Source organism: Oncorhynchus masou, chromosome 17, assembly GCF_036934945.1.
Source record: "Oncorhynchus masou masou isolate Uvic2021 chromosome 17, UVic_Omas_1.1, whole genome shotgun sequence".
NCBI lineage: Eukaryota > Metazoa > Chordata > Actinopteri > Salmoniformes > Salmonidae > Oncorhynchus > Oncorhynchus masou.
The window spans coordinates 9,687,704-9,705,525 of NC_088228.1; the positions used below are offsets into that span (position 1 = coordinate 9,687,704).

The 17,822-nt window shown below is 42.6% G+C and overlaps 1 protein-coding gene across 1 annotated transcript in view; it reads right to left on the bottom strand.

Moving 5' to 3' along the window:
* The window catches only part of LOC135558142 (cilia- and flagella-associated protein 57-like), a 39,560-nt gene extending 34,005 nt beyond the window's left edge, over positions 1–5,555 (bottom strand). The window contains exons 1-5 of the mRNA XM_064991878.1: positions 5,335–5,555; positions 3,726–4,039; positions 2,841–3,100; positions 1,862–2,045; positions 1,603–1,755 (exon numbers count right to left, since the gene is read on the bottom strand). Of these exons, the coding sequence (XP_064847950.1) occupies positions 1,603–1,755; positions 1,862–2,045; positions 2,841–3,100; positions 3,726–4,039; positions 5,335–5,491 (1,068 nt within the window). The 5' untranslated portion in view covers positions 5,492–5,555. The remainder of the gene's footprint in view (positions 1–1,602; positions 1,756–1,861; positions 2,046–2,840; positions 3,101–3,725; positions 4,040–5,334) is intronic.
* Between the last annotated feature and the right edge of the window lie 12,267 nt (positions 5,556–17,822).

Consider the following 17,822-nt stretch of genomic DNA (forward strand, 5'->3'; position numbering starts at 1 on the left):
CCAGCATGATTTAGCATAGAATGTCATAGCAGCTGTTCACCTTGCACACATCCATATGGTCTATATCATATACCAGGGGTTCTCAAAGTGGGGTCTGCAGCCAGATCTCAACATAAAACAATCAAAAATAGGTATGTTTGAGATTCAAGTTGGAGGCAGAGAAGGCTGGGGGGAGGAGCTTTAGGAGGTTGGGCTCATTATAATAGCTGGAATGGAATAAATGGAACAGAGTTTCCATATGTTTGATACTGTTGCATTAATTTCCTTCCAGCCATTACTATGAGCCTGTCCTCCTATAGCTCCTCTCACCAGCCTCCTTTCCCTCCAACTTGTATCTCAAACAGACCATTTAAAAAATGCTTGCTAGGATTTCATACTGCCTTGGCTGAGCTGGCCAATCAGCAGTCTACTCGCATTAATATTTTTTTATGACCGGTATACCCAAACACCATTCTGTTGTTGAAGTACATCCACAACATTCTGTTGTTGAAGTACATCCACAACATTCTGTTGTTGAAGTACACCCACACCATTCTGTTGTTGAAGTACACCCACACCATTCTGTTGTTGAAGTACACCCACATCATTCTGTTGTTGAAGTACACCCACACCATTCTGTTGTTGAAGTACACCCACATCATTCTGTTGTTGAAGTACACCCACACCATTCTGTTGTTGAAGTACACCCACATCATTCTGTTGTTGAAGTACACCCACATCATTCTGTTGTTGAAGTACACCCACACCATTCTGTTGTTGAAGTACACCCACACCATTCTGTTGTTGAAGTACACCCACACCATTCTGTTGTTGAAGTACACCCACATCATTCTGTTGTTGAAGTACACCCACACCATTCTGTTGTTGAAGTACACCCACACCATTCTGTTGTTGAAGTACACCCACAACATTCTGTTGTTGAAGTACACCCACAACATTCTGTTGTTGAAGTACACCCACAACATTCTGTTGTTGAAGTACACCCACACCATTCTGTTGTTGAAGTACACCCACATCATTCTGTTGTTGAAGTACACCCACACCATTCTGTTGTTGAAGTATACCCACATCATTCTGTTGTTGAAGTACACCCACACCATTCTGTTGTTGAAGTACACCCACACCATTCCAACACAGAAAAGTAGCTTTTTAAAATACTTAATTATTTTTTTTAAAGAAAACTATCACTCATATTGTCATTAATTATAGGTCATATTTCACAGAAATCTGTAAACACTGGACAGTTACTTAAATACTTTAAAACATGTAAAACATAAATGCACTGTAATTTAAGCTTTAAAACGGCAGAGTTCTCTCTCTTCCCCATGACAAAATGTGCAGAATTACAGGAAATTATCCTAAAAACTGCTAAATGTTCTCTCTGATCCCAAGAGGAGGTCCTTTAAAATGTTCCTTCCCAGAGACGTGGTTCTTCCGGCGATGCACTGCCAAAGTCATAGTAAAACTCCTTGTATGCTATTTTGACCTCACTCGAGTTATGATTATGAGTTGGGTTCCTGATGAATTTTCTAAAACAAAAGGGGTCTCCAGCTCCCCTGTACTATACATTTAGGCCTATATTTTCACTATATCGCTGCTCACCTTGCTCATCTCAGCAGAGGACAGGGTGATGCTGTAGAGCTGACCACGGTCTGTACTGGTGACCAGGGTCTCCTCTGACGGGCTGATACACAGTGTGACCATCTCCTGCTGCTCCGCATGGCTCGGCTCGTTGCTGCACGGGTCTGCCGGGATCTGACACACACACACACACACACACATTTCAAATGAATGAGACCACCACCTCCTGTTCTGTTCATTATGAAGTCAAGTTATCATGTTCTCCAAACATTGACATTACCCTGATCTCCCTAGTCTTTCTGTAGTTGTCCTTCTCCTCTGTCTTCTCAAACAGACATACGGTCCCTGGGCCGGCAGAGCAGGCAAAGCCCTTAGAGTAGGACGTGATGGCTGTGATTCTGGGCATACGGGATGGGGCTGCCCCCTCTGACTTGACCTCCTCTGGCTTTCTCCTCTCTAGTTGTCTGTGCCGTGAAAGGACAGTCATTTGTTATCCATTTGAGAATTAAATCTGTTAATGATTAGGATCAGACAGTCCAATTGTCAATGGGGTAAGTGTGGTAGGATTCCCCCTGCAGGACGCATTCCTACAGACAGGTAGCCTAGCAGTTAAGAGCGTTGCGCCAGTAACAGAAAGGTTGCTGGTTCAAATCCCTGATTCGACTAGGTGAAAAAAATCTTGTCGATGTTCCTTTGAGCAAAGCACTTAACCCTAAGTCGTCTGCTAAATGACAAAACAAATAAATTATTCTAAATAGCTGCTAGTGAGCTGCTAGTGCTGTAAAAAAAATAACTATGTTGTCATTGCATAACACTTTGATAAATCAGAATAGTCCAACCTTATGAATAGAATGGGCTTGGAAGCAATTTGACTAGTAAACTTATGGGTACACTCTCAATGGCTTCCTCTTATTGTGATGCAATAATTTCCATGGTATTTTGGAATGTTCATTCAACTGATGCTGGATTGCCATGGTAATGTAGAATGTTCATTCAAATGATGCTGGATTGCCATGGTAATGTAGAATGTTCTATCAAATTATGCTGGATTGCCATGGTAATGTAGAATGTTCTATCAAATGATGCTGGATTGCCATGGTAATGTAGAATGTCAATTCAAAATGATGCTAACTGATGTGGCTCATGTATTTTTCGTAATAGATGTGGTAAAGAGGTCAATGGAGTGCAGACTGTGGAGGATAGAAGGAGGAAAATGTTTGATTGATTGATCGACTGATTGATCCGTCATCCTGTCTGACCTGTCTGCCTCCTGTAGGGCAGGCTTGGTGGTGACGCTCATCTCCCAGCGCAGGTCACCTGACTCGAACACCAGCAGCCTTCCCGTCTCTGTCCCAGCTATGACACGCTCCTCGGACATCCAGGTGTGCGACAGGAAGTTATGGGACTCCAGCTTAAGGAAGTTGGACTGCTTCAGGGCGCCCTCAGCATAGCGGAAGAGCTTGAAGACCCCATTGCCGCTCACGCAGATCTGGGTGTTGTCCTGCGGGTTAAAGCTGACCTGGGGGTGATGAAGATGAAGACGATGATGATAGGTCTTTTGTATTTATTTATTGGACCTTTATTTAACTAGACAAGTCAGTTAAGAACAAATTCTTGTTTACAATGGCGGCCTCGGAACAGTGGGTTAACTGCCTTATTCAGCAACAGAACGACAGATTTTTTACCTTGTCAGCTCGGGGGATTCAATCTAGCAACCTTTCAGTTACTGGCCCAACGCTCTAACCACTAGGCTGCTATATAGTTGTTCAGTGTGTGTGGTTGAGTACTTTATGGTCTGTGCTCGACATGGACTGAAATAGGTGCCGGTACTGTTTATTTAGGTGGAGGAGCTCCACAACACCTGTGAGCTAATATTCTATGAGAGGAACAGGAGCTCAAGCAGTAGTAAAACAGAGATGCCGATACTCTGGTGAGCTCCTTGCCCAAGTCAGGCAAGGTGTGTGTGTCCCTGTGTGTTCGCGTCCACAAGATACATACATCCACAACTGTACCTCAAAATGTCACACTTTTCTTTTGTTTTAATTTCACCAGGATAAAATACCATCATGAAGTAGAGGCCCACTTCTCCCCCCTCTTCTCTCCTCTCTTCTCTCCTCTGGTCTGCCTACATCTGTCACACCCACCTGGTTGATGGGGTTGGTGGACCCTGTCGTCTTCACTGAGGCCATGACCTTCTGCTTCTCCCACATCCAGTAGAACAGGGTCCAGTCGGGGGCTCCTGCCTGCCCTATCAGGTACTTGGAGTCGGGGGAGAAGGCCATGGAGACAAATTCCAGCACGGGGACCTCTCCCCCACTGAGCACCTTTCTCTTCCGGCTCTGCTCGTGCTGCAGGTCGTACACGGTGATGGTGCCCTTCTCACCACGCTCTGACACGGCCAGGTAGCGGCGGTTGGCGCTGATGGCCAGGGCCTGCATGCCCTGGCTTTTCTCTGTGCCTATGAGGAAAAATGGAGGGGTAGTGCACTACATAGGGAATAGGATGCCATTTGGGACAAACACCTAATGTTGTACATGAGGTTTTGGTCTTTGTCATTTTCATTTAATGAAGTATACCTTTACTTAACCCTCCAGCTGTGTTCCAGTTTTCTCTCTGAAAAATGTACTTCATTTAATCTGATTGTCATAAGGTTCCATGACTTTGTCCACACTGGACATCTAAACACACAAAATTCATTTGGATGATTTTCATAAAATGTTGGGTGTTTTATTTAACTTTTGTACACCTGTGGTGTTCCCGGTCAAAAATTACCGGTCTTTAGAAATGAATGGGAGAGACTACAATTAGTGTATAAAATGGATTCCCAGACCCCCACATGGATGTGTGTTTGAACACACACACATCACTCCCCTTCTTGGCTTCCATGGCAACCCCCACATGGACCTTTCCCTAATAGAATCTTACCCCCAACGGGAACCACACCTGTTAGCATTCTCACAAACAATCGCAACATTGTTTCAATAATATATAGAACTTTTCTCTCCACTCTGGTATATAAAGCTTTTTTGAGGCCTTGCCTGTTCATTTGCTAAATTGTAATTACTTCGCTACTATGGCCTATTACCTCCTCGCCATTTGAACACACTGTATATATACTTTTTTTCTATTGTGTAATTGACTGTACGTTTGTTTATGTGGAACTCCGTGGTGTTGTTTGTGTCGCACTGCTTTGCTTTATCTTGGCTCAACTGGCCTACCTGGTGAAATAAAAAAAATAAAAACGTGAGGCTCTTGATCATGACACTGGTGAGGAGAGAATCCTTGTTAAACTTTGACACAAAGTAATCTGTGATAAATAACACACAAGGTTTTATCTGAGTATTTGATAGTCAAAATAATCCATACATTATGACTTTTTTCTTACTCAAAAACGAGTTGTATGAGCTCAGGTCAATTAGGGCTACAGGCCATAAATAGCGAATAGAAGTTAAAAACGTGTAATGTTCACAAGAACTTAAGCTGATAAAAAAAGATCGAACAACATTAGGTGATAATATATATATATTATTGTGGATTTATAATCAGCTATAATGGGAGCGGTCTTTTTGGACCGGGAACACAGAATTAATTCACATGAAACGAACACAACTGGAGGGTTAACCAGACAAGTTGATTGAGAACACATCATGTTCCAATAAACTTAGCTAGCTAACGAAACGCATATGTACACTGCAAGAGAAAATAAGTATAACTAGCTAAAAATGTATACTGTTATAATTTGGAAGCAACTACCTGGAATGAACCTCTGCCATCTCTGGTCAATGTTGTAGCGTACACAGTTGTTTCCGCATGGGAAGATGACCGTCTGCTCATCGAAGTAGCAAATATTATTTATTACTCCTGTCCGCAAACCGAAGATGTAGTGACACTGGGCTACAACCGAAGCCATTGTTCAATCCGGTAACCCGTTATTAAAACCAACTGTTCTAATGTCTGTAAGACAAAGCACACAAATTTAGCTAACCAGTCACGGAATGCAAACATACAGCCAGGCTAAATTAGCTTGCTAACGTTAGCAGTTAGCTTATAGCTGAGCAAGTTCTGTTTGCAATTCAAGCTAACTGTCTAGAAATACAGAGACAACACACTCTCGGGCATTGACACTAACCTGATCCGTAGTTGAAACTTTGCAAATAAATTAATATTAGTTATCAAGTTTAGATATGTCAACCTGTCTTTCAAAAAAAAAAAAGTTTTTGTGCATGTTTTGCAGAGCGGACGTGTTCCTCTAGTGTGTTTGGTTACCAAGGATACGTGAAGCCTGAGCGATACCATAGCAACCATGGAGAATGACGCGCAACGCTGGACCATTGGATGGCGCCAAATACTGAACCTTCTCCAGATGCGATTGGCTTTGGCGTTTAAATCATATCCAAGTACTACTTATCATTTTAATATCAACATCAAGAGTCATTTTTGATTGCACATTACTGTAACACTGTAAGACAATTTTATGCTCAAAATTAATCCATTGATCTGTGGGGGTTTTTAAACTCCCAACACTCATCTGTGACACAAGACTGTATTAATATTCATGTATGCATAATGTCTGTTGTAAATTAGCTTATCCACCCACTGGCTGTTTGCCGTCTGGAAAAGAATATAATGAATCAATACATTTTTTTGTGACTTCCTTATATTCAATATTCCCCGTGTGAAGGTTGGTGTAATGTAATGCTTGTCTGAATTTGTATCAACATTTAAGAAATACTGAGAGCAATAAGATCAGGCTAAAATTATAACTCAATCTTAAAACTACAAGCTATTCCTTATGTACAAATGTGATATTAGCAATGGCACTGTGTTCCTGTTTTTGCCATTCAACATTGAATCCATATAGATTTTCTCCTGATCCAAGAGTCACTGTAATACAAAAGAAATTGGACGTGTTGAGTTTGACTGGTCTGACGGTCAACTGAATCCCATGAAGCACCCAGAGAGGCTTTACAAAGAGAACTTTTTCTTATATGTGCTTTACACTAAAGAAAACGGCATCAAATCACACAGGCCTTTTCCTCGAAACCAGCTGTTTAGGAACACGTAATGACAACAGCATTGATTTTTTTGTTATATATATTTTATTTCATGAACAACCGCAACATGGCTGTGAATATAAAACAACTGAACTGACTAATTAACAGAATGAGGAAGAAAACATTGTTCCTGATAAAGAGAAGACAAGAAATGACAAGGCAAATCTTTTTTTTTTTTTTTTTTTTTTAAACAAAAATGAGATTATATTTGACTATCACATACTGCTATAAATATGACTGTTAAAATTATTAATTCAATAATTAAACAAAAAAAGTAAAAAAATTCACTCCCCCCCCCCCCAGAAATGATAGCAGATTATTGTTGTGTTGTTGTTCTTTTATCCAATGGTTGTTATTGTGTGTACAATGAGAATTGAAACCCCTGTGCATAATGAACTACAAGGCGTAACAAGGTAAAAATGTCAACAGTGACTGAGCTAAGTCTTTGGTGCTGTATAATTGCACAACAGAAAGGGTAAATATGATTTTTCTCAAGTGGATATATGATGTTAGGATGCCAACCACATGACCTTCGCCCTCACACAGTGTTCTGGGAAGAGGAGGCATTTTCCAGTGAGCTGCTCTCTGACCCTTGGTTGCTATGGGAATGTCCACCTGTAGTAGGAGAAAGGAAAGACAGGGCGACATTGTGAGCCAATCGAGTTGTCTCTGTGGTCAGAGAATGCATTTATTTAAGTTAACTTTTATTTAAAATAGGCAAGGCAGTTTAAGAACACATTCTTATTTACAATGACGGGCTACCCCGTCCAAACCCGGACAACGCTGGGCCAATTGCGCGCTGCCCTATGAGAGCCCCAATATTGGCCGGTTGTAATACAGCCTGGAATTGAACCAGTGTCTGTAGTGATGCCTCTAGCACTGAGATGCAGTGCTTTAGACTGCTGCGCCATTCAGGACCGTCAGAGAATGTATATATATATATATATATGCCAATATATGCCAATAATATCTGTAAGAAAGTGAGAAATATAATACAATTTAGACCGGTCTCTTAATGTCCTACTGTTCTGGCATTTTCAGTTGTTACATCCTCTGCAGCATTGAGGCCTCAGTGGCAAAGCAAGTGGTCTCTATGACATTATACATTATCCACTAACACAGTATGATTGCCGGCAACAGCCACAAAACACACATACTTGTTCCATGTTCTCTGTCCTTAGGTAGAGAAGGCTGTGGTGACGGATGCGACCTCAGAACCAGCTCCTCTAGGTAACTTCCAGGACGAATGTCACTGCCAGGGGGGTGAGGGGCAAATAATGGCACTCTGCCACCCTGGGTGCAAACCATACACATTCACATACAAGCAAACGGGCTTCCATCCATTTTGTCAGGGTTAATTTTCACCAAAATAGCTATACACTGTCATGGCATAGTATGGATCGCAAAAAATATATATTAATCTGTCATGTCATAGGCATAATGTAATGTCCTTAAAGTGTAAAGCCCGTTTTGACAGCACATTTACTTCAGTATATATATTTTTAATTCTAGTGCTTTTTGGTCTTAAGTTTATAGGACCTGCCTCAGGAGGGTAGTGCATCGGGCCAGGTGCTGGAAAGTGAGGGAAACCCATTGGACCATTTCCAACCTTGAAAGGCCCTGGTGGTGGCAGCGGCATGTTCACCAGAATGGCTGGGCAAGCTGCGTAGCCATTCGGGTAGCCTGAGAAGAACTTAAAGGGGAACTGCATGGCCACCATTTCTCCAGAGTACATGTCTCTCTGGCCGCCAACCTCCGCTATAACATAGTCGCTGGGGAAATGTGGGCCGCCTTTGTGGATGCGAAGTAAAGAAAGAAAGAAAACATGTAAATGCGAGTTTGTACGTACAGCATTATGTGTAGGCTACATAATCACAAACACTGAAACTCATCCCAACAAGAGAATAAAAAGGCGCGAAATTAGAGCTCTGAAATTCAATAGCAACCTAACCATGTTAGCTACCCTGTTAATAACAAGGTTTATCAACAATATTAAAATATATATCGTTTTTAAAAAAAAAAATATTTATTATGTTTTTCAAGAGTGTAACGTTAGCTAGCGCTACAAAAAACCACATGCATGTTAAATGAATTTATTCAACAAAAGATTGATCAACTTACTTCGACTCATCGCTGAAGACGCATCCTGAATCCCACTCCAAGGCGCCCCGTAACCACCGTCTTCACCGCCATGATCACCACCTCCAGGGGTGGACTTTCTCTGCGGTTCATGAGTGATCCATGGGCCATGGCTATCTTTGGCAGACTTGTCGGGGACCTCCATCTCCGCATAGGTCCTACCGTATGCCTCTTCAATTTGTTGTGGTGGCATCTTGATGACTGTCTCTGTACGTGTTCCGGGGCCAGGAAACATCACTCCAGATGTGTCGGGCAGATGTGCGTTTTCCACCCGGCCGCTCAAAGTGCCATCAACCGGTGTATCACCAGGCCTTGACCAAGTCAAATTAAGTGCTGATTCTTCTTTGTTAGTTTTCTTGATCCGTCTTTGAAATGCCATTATTTTCGTTCTCTCTGCAATCAGAGAACATTTCCAACAATTGCATTTAAGAAATTGACACTGTCCCGAATGTCCCTTGAGTTGAACAATGAATCCATGATTTCTGCATCTGGCACACTTTGGGTTTCGTGGACTTTTTTGCGGTTTGTAAACATTTGACATGATTAATTCTACTTAGCTAGCTAGTTATCCGGCGATCAAGAAGGCCTGCAAGTCAAATCGAAAGTTAACCCCCCCAAAAATGGCTTAATTTTCCTACTGATTGTGTTGCTAGCTATGCTTGTCACGATCATGAGCTTTCAGTCAAGAGGGGTTTCACTCAGGAACAACACAATTTAATGCGGCGGTGCCACGTGACGTGAAACCTTGTATCTATTTGGGCGTGGGAATAGTTTGCAAACGTTGTTCACAGGAGCGTCGTCAATTAATTGTAAAAAAAAAAATACAAAATGTACTTTCGAGTTTCAGAATGGGCTCATGCATGCTGGTTTTGCACGCAATGTCTTATCAATGTGGAATTAAATGTACAACACTATATTTAACACTATACTGTAAATAGCACTACTATTTGTAAGATGTATTAATAATTTATGCATGTTTTAATTGTATTTGAAATACCAGCAGAAACGGCTATTTTTCTTCAAATAAATATAAACTATATACAATTTAAAAAGAAATCTGAGCACACAGAGTATAACATTCTTAAACTAAGGATATGAAAAGTTACACCACACATCCCATTTGTCAACCATAAAATAGACTACTAATTGCCTAATAATGAGGCGTCTTCAACATAAAACGTCAATCTTTATAAAGTGTTTGCTTGCTAGTGTTTGGTTGTATGTGTTGCCAAGGTGATGGGGGAGAAGAGGTTGTGATTTATGATGGTGTCACTCAGCTGCCATTAGGCTGTCTATGCTCGGCTGCACAGTGCACCACTGTGTCACGCTACATCAGTCAGTTCAGATGTACACCAGCCTCCTGGCTCTGAGGTTCTGGGCGGAGACAGTGTGAGACAATCCCAAAACCACTGAATAGTATCCAAGTGTGAGTGATTGAAAAGTACAGAACAGTGCTTGTAAGGTAGCAGCGACTGTGGCACGTACATGCAAACACTATACTTTATACATTACATGAATAGCCAACCGGGGCTCAGTCTACATGTGGACTTGATGGTAAGATCAAATCAAATGTATTTATATAGCCCTTCGTACATCAGCTGATATCTCAAAGTGCTGTACAGAAACCCAGCCTAAAACCCCAAACAGCAAGCAATGCAGGTGTAGAAGCACGGTGGCTGGGAAAAACTCCCTAGAAAGGCCAAAACCTAGATTATACTGCACTGTGTTGCAAGGATGCTGCTGCTGCTACTGAATCATGACAATACAACATGACAATGTTCTGTAAAAACACAGGAGTATAATTACAATACTGCAGTGCATCCAAACTCAAAACAACAGCTGTGTTAAAGGGGAATGATGAGGTTCAGGATACCTACTGTACACGGGGTCCTGTTCCAATAGTATTCTTTCCGTGACATACAGTAGCTTTCACCACTTATCCAATGTCAGACCAGTGATAATTTAAAGGAAGGATGGAATCATCTCAGAGTATTCTAACAGGGTCCATGGTGTTCTCTGGAAATGACATCATTGACTGGATATAAAGTGACAGATGCAGATCAACCAGTTTTCAACTCAGCCGAGACAGCACCGCCACCGTCAACTCTCATAGCATTGGTATAGGCTGTCGGAAGAGAGGCATTGGTATAGGCTGTTGGAAGAGACTAGCATTGGTATAGGCTGTTGGAAGAGACTAGCATTGGTATAGGCTGTTGGAAGAGACTAGCATTGGTATAGGCTGTGGGAAGAGACAGACATTGGTATAGGCTGTCGGAAGAGAGGCATTGGTATAGGCTGTCGGAAGAGAGGCATTGGTATAGGCTGTGGGAAGAGAGGCATTGGTATAGGCTGTCGGAAGAGAGGCATTGGTATAGGCTGTCGGAAGAGAGGCATTGGTATAGGCTGTCGGAAGAGAGGCATTGGTATAGGCTGTTGGAAGAGACTAGCATTGGTATAGGCTGTTGGAAGAGACTAGCATTGGTATAGGCTGTTGGAAGAGACTAGCATTGCTATAGGCTGTTGGAAGAGAGACATTGGTATAGGCTGTTGGAAGAGACAGACATTGGTATAGGCTGTTGGAAGAGAGACATTGGTATAGGCTGTTGGAAGAGACTAGCATTGGTATAGGCTGTGGGAAGAGACTAGAATTGGTATAGGCTGTGGGAAGAGACTAGCATTGCTATAGGCTGTTGGAAGAGAGACATTGGTATAGGCTGTTGGAAGAGACAGACATTGGTATAGGCTGTTGGAAGAGAGACATTGGTATAGGCTGTTGGAAGAGACTAGAATTGGTATAGGCTGTTGGAAGAGACTAGCATTGCTATAGGCTGTTGGAAGAGAGACATTGGTATAGGCTGTTGGAAGAGACAGACATTGGTATAGGCTGTTGGAAGAGAGGCATTGGTATAGGCTGTTGGAAGAGACAGACATTGGTATAGGCTGTTGGAAGAGAGGCATTGGTATAGGCTGTTGGAAGAGACTAGAATTGGTATAGGCTGTGGGAAGAGACTAGCATTGCTATAGGCTGTTGGAAGAGAGACATTGGTATAGGCTGTTGGAAGAGACAGACATTGGTATAGGCTGTTGGAAGAGACTAGCATTGGTATAGGCTGTGGGAAGAGACTAGCATTGGTATAGGCTGTTGGAAGAGACTAGCATTGGTATAGGCTGTTGGAAGAGACTAGCATTGGTATAGGCTGTTGGAAGAGACTAGAATTGGTATAGGCTGTTGGAAGAGACTAGCATTGGTATAGGCTGTTGGAAGAGACTAGCATTGGTATAGGCTGTGGGAAGAGACTGGTATTGGAAGAGACTAGTGTTGTTATAGCTCTAGCCTCCCCAGTCATGAAGGTCCCAGAGTGTCTGTATGGCACTAGACAGATGTGTCATTTCAAGCAGTGGTGGAATAAGTACTCAATTGTCATACTTAAGAAAAAGTAAAGATACCTTAATAGAAAATGACTCAAGTAAAAGTCTCCCAGTAAAATACTACTTGAGTAAAGGTCTAAAAGTATTTGGGTTTAAATGTACTTAAGTATTAAAGTAAAAATATAAACCATTTCAAATTCCTTATAATAAACAAACCAGACTGCACAAAAAAAACAGACTGTTTTTCTTTTTATTGACGGATAGTCTTTGGCACACTGCAACACTCAGACATAATTTACAAACAAAACATGTGTTTAGATCAGAGGCAGCAGGGATGACCAGGGATATTCTCTTGATAAGTGTGTGAATTGGACCATTTTCCTGTCAAAATGTAACGAGTACTTTTGGGTATCGGGGAAAATGCATGGAGTTAAAAGTATATTATTTTCTTTAGGAATGAAGTGAAGTAAAAGTTGGCAAAAATATAAAAACTAAAGTACAGATCCCCCCCCAAAAACGTTTTAAGTAGTACTTTAAAGTATTTTTACTTTAATACTTTACACCACTGAAGTCTGAAAGGGTTTTTTAGCAGGTAAGAGGCTGTGCTCATAGGTAGTGGGTTTTAGTGGTATTTACATTACACATTTTACATTTGAGTCTTTAAACCGATGCTCTTATCCAGAGCGACTTACAGTTAGTTAGTGCTTTCATCTTAAGATAGCTAGGTGGCACAACCACATATCACAGGCATAGGAAGTAACTTTTCCTCAAAGCAGCCATCAGCAAAGTCAGAGTTAGAAGGGGGAGGAGTCAAGTGTTGGTTCAGGAAAGTGTTATTATGTATTAATACACACTGCATTATTTTGGTTCATGTCCAGTGATTTGGTTCATGTCCAGGGATTTGGTTCAGGTCCAGTGATTTGGTTCAGGTCCAGTGATTTGGTTCAGGTCCAGTGATTTGGTTCAGGTCCAGGGATTTGGTTCAGGTCCAGTGATTTGGTTCATGTCCAGTGATTTGGTTCAGGTCCAGGGATTTGGTTCAGGTCCAGTGATTTGGTTCATGTCCAGTGATTTGGTTCAGGTCCAGTGATTTGGTTCAGGTCCAGGGATTTGGTTCAGGTCCTGTGATTTGGTTCATGTCCAGTGATTTGGTTCAGGTCCAGTGATTTGGTTTAGGTCCAGGGATTTGGTTCAGGTCCAGTGATTTGGTTCATGTCCAGTGATTTGGTTCAGGTCCAGGGATTTGGTTCAGGTCCAGTGTTTTGGTTCATGTCCAGTGATTTGGTTCAGGTCCAGTGATTTGGTTCAGGTCCAGGGATTTGGTTCAGGTCCTGTGATTTGGTTCATGTCCAGTGATTTGGTTCAGGTCCAGTGATTTGGTTTAGGTCCAGGGATTTGGTTCAGGTCCAGTGATTTGGTTCATGTCCAGGGATTTGGTTCAGGTCCAGTGATTTGGTTCTGGTCCAGGGATTTGGTTCAGGTCCAGTGATTTGGTTCAGGTCCAGGGATTTGGTTCAGGTCCAGTGATTTGGTTCAGGTCCAGGGATTTGGTTCAGGTCCAGTGATTTGGTTCAGGTCCAGTGATTTCGTTCATGTCCAGGGATTTGTTTCAGGTCCAGTGATTTGGTTCAGGTCCAGGGATTTGGTTCAGGTCCAGGGATTTGGTTCAGGTCCAGTGATTTGGTTCAGGTCCAGGGATTTGGTTCAGGTCCAGTGATTTGGTTCAGGTCCAGTGATTTTGTTCAGGTCCAGGGATTTGGTTCAGGTCCAGTGAGTTGGTTCAGGTCCAGTGATTTGGTTCAGGTCCAGGGATTTGGTTCAGGTCCAGTGATTTGGTTAATGTCCAGGGATTTGGTTCATGTCCAGGGATTTGGTTCAGGTCCAATGATTTGTTTCAGGTCCAATGATTTGGTTCATATCCAGTGATTTGATTCAGGTCCAGTGATTTGGTTCAGGAACATCCATTTTAGCGATTTGCCTTTGTCACCACAGAAAACCACAGTGACCACATACTGTGTAGCTACAGACATACAGTGCATTCGGAAAGTATTCAGACCCCTTGACTTTTTCCACATTTTGTTACGTTAAAGACTTTTTTTGAAAATGTAGTAAATAGTTTTTTTCCTCATCTATTTACACACAATACCCCATAATGACAAAGCAAAAACAGGTTTTTAGAAATTTTTACAAATTTATTTAAAATTAAAAACTGAAATATCACATTTACGTAAGTATTCAGTCCCTTTCCTCAGTACTTTGTTCAAGCACCTTTGGCAGCGATTACAGCCTTGAGTCTTCTTGGGTATGACGCTACAAGCTTGGCACACCTGTATTTGGGGAGTTTCTCCCTTTCTTCTCTGCAGATCCTCTCAAGCTCTGTCAGGTTAGATGGGGAGTGTCGCTACACAGCTATTTTCAGGTCTCTCCAGAGATGTTCGATCGGGTTCAAGTCTGGGCTCTTGCTGGGCCACTCAAGGACATTCAGAGACTTGACCCGAAACCTCTCCTGTGTTGTCTTGGCTGTGTGCTTAGGGTTGTTGTGCAGTTGGAAGGTGAACTTTCACCCCCAGTCTGAGGTCCTGAGCTCTCTGGAGCAGGTTTTCGTCAAGGATCTCTCTGTACATTGCTCCGTTCATCTTTTCCTCGATCCTGACTAGTCTCCCAGTCCCTGCCTCTGAAAAACATTCCCACAGCATGATGCTGCCACCACCACGCTTCACCTTAGGGATGGTGCCAGGTTTCCTCCAGACGTGATGCTTGGTATTCAAGCCAAAGAGTTCAATCTTGGTTTCATCAGACCAGAGAATCTTGTTTCTCATTTGCCTTTTGGCAAACTCCAAGTGGGCTGTCATGTGCCTTTTACAGAGGAGTGGCTTCCATCTGGCCACTCTACCATAAAGGCCTCATTGGTGGAGTGCTGCAGAGATGGTTGTCTTTCTGGAAGGTTCTCCCATCTCCACAGAGGAACTCTGGACCTCTGTCAGAGTGACCATTAGGTTCTTGGTCACCTCCCTGACCTAGGCCCTTCTCTCCTGATTGCTCAGTTTGGCCGGTCGGCAAGCTCTAGGAAGATTCTTGGTGGTTCCAAACTTCTTCCATTTAAGAATGATGGGGGCCTCTGTAACGGCCGTTGGTGGAAGAAGGTGAAGACCAAAGTGCAGAGTGGTAAGTGTTCATGATTATTTAAATCAAATCAAATTTTATTTGTCACGTACACATGGTTAGCAGATGTTCATGCGAGTGTAGGGAAATGCTTGTGCTTCTAATTCCGACAATGCAGTAATAACCAACAAGTAATCTAACTAACAATTCCAAAACTACTACCTTATACACACAAGTGTAAGGGGATAAAGAATATGTACATAAAGATATATTAATGAGTGATGGTACAGAGCAGCATAGGCAAGATACAGTTATGGTATCGAGTACAGTATATAAATATGAGATGAGTATGTAAACAAAGTGGCATAGTTAAAGTGGCTAGTGATATATGTATTACATAAAGATACAGTAGATGATATAGAGTACAGTATATACGTATACATATGAGATGAATAATGTAGGGTATGTAAACATTATATTAGGTAGCATTGTTTAAAGTGGCTAGTGATATATATTACATCATTTCCCATCAATTCCCATTATTAAAGTGGCTGGAGTCGGTGTGTTGGCAGCAGCCACTCAATGTTAGTGGTGGCTGTTTAACAGCCTGATGGCCTTGAGATAGAAGCTGTTTTTCAGTCTCTCGGTCCCAGCTTAGCGGGGTGAACAGGCAGTGGCTCGGGTGGTTGTTGTCCTTGATGATCTTTATGGCCTTCCTGTAACATCGGGTGGTGTAGGTGTCCTGGAGGGCAGGTAGTTTGCCCCCGATGATGCGTTGTGCAGACCTCACTACCCTCTGGAGAGCCTTACGGTTGTGGGCGGAGCAGTTGCCGTACCAGGCGGTGATACAGCCCGCCAGGATGCTCTCGATTGTGCATCTGTAGAAGTTTGTGAGTGCTTTTGGTGACAAGCCGAATTTGCTGCTGCGCCTTCTTCACGATGCTGTCTGTGTGGGTGGCCCAATTCAGTTTGTCTGTGATGTGTATGCTGAGGAACTTAAAACCTACTACCCTCTCCACTACTGTTCCATCGATGTGGATAGGGGGGTGTTCCCTCTGCTGTTTCCTGAAGTCCACAATCATCTCCTTAGTTTTGTTGACGTTGAGTGTGAGGTTATTTTCCTGACACCACACTCCGAGGGCCCTCACCTCCTTCTGTAATAGAACAGAACACTGAATGACAAAAACGACAAGAGAACAAAATGAAACCAAAACAGTTCTGTCTGGTGCAGACACAAAACAGAAAACAACTACCCACAAAACCCATGTGGGCAAGAGCTACCTAAGTATGGTTCCCAATCACAGACAACGATAGACAGCTGTCCCTGATTGAGAACCATACCCGGCCAAAAACAAAGAAATACAAAAACATAGACAAAGGAACATAGAATGCCCACCCTAGTCACACCCTGGCCTAACCAAAATAGAGAATAACAGCCTCTCTATGACCAGGGCGTGACAGGCCACTGTGTGGTCTCTATGACCTTCAATGCTGCAAACATGTTTTGGTACCCTTCCCCAGATCTGTGCTTCGACACAATCCTGTCTTGGAGCTCTACGGATAATTCCTTTGACCTCATGGCTTGGTTTTTGCTCTGACATGCACTATAGAGTCTCTTCTATCAGTATGCAGTTCTGTCTCATTTGATTAACATTTAAATGCATTTTGTAGAACCGTTTTGTAAATGTTCCGCTCTGGGATTTATACATTGCTGCAATCGATTGACAAACATCTCTCTCTCTCTCTCGCTCTCTCTCTCTCTCTCTCTCTCTCTCTCTCTCTCTCTCTCTCTCTCTCTCTCTCTCTCTCTCTCTCTCTCTGTCAATCAATCTCTGTCTCTCTGTCAATCAATCTCTGTATCCCTGTCAATCAATCTCTGTCAATCTCTCTCTGTCAATCTTTCTCTGTCAATCTTTCTCTCTGTCAATCTCTCTCTCTCTCTTTGTCAATATCTCTCTGTCAATCAATCACTGTCTCTCTGTCAATCAGTCTCCGTCTCTCTGTCAATCAATTCAATTCAAGGGGCTTTATTGGCATGGGAAACATGTGTTAACATTGCCAAAGAAAGTGAGGTAGATAATATACAATCAATCTCTGTCTCTCTCTCTCTCTCTCTCTCGCTCTCTGTCAATCTCTGTCAATCTCTCTCTCTGTCAATCTCTGTCAATCTGTCAATCTCTCTCTCTCGCTCTCTCTCTTCTCACACAGGATGTTGTAATGAACATGAGGGGAGACAGAGAGCTGGTTTCAAGCGCAGATGTTTATTGAAAAGGACCACAGGAGGAGGCAGGTAGCTGGGTCCAGGGGCAGGCAGAAGGTCATACACAGGAGGAGGCAGGTAGCTGGGTCCAGGGGCAGGCAGAAGGTCATACACAGGGGGTCCAAAAGGTCAACAGTACAGGCAGGGAAAAGGCTCGTAACACCGTCTGGGAGATCAGGCTATAGGTAGGTTACAGGAAATCCGATAGACTAAAGTACAGGCAGGACATAGGCAAAGGTGTCGTTAGTGAGGCAGGCAGAAACTATCATACACAGGAGGAGTAAATCACTGAAAAAACAGCACTCCATGGGCTTGGG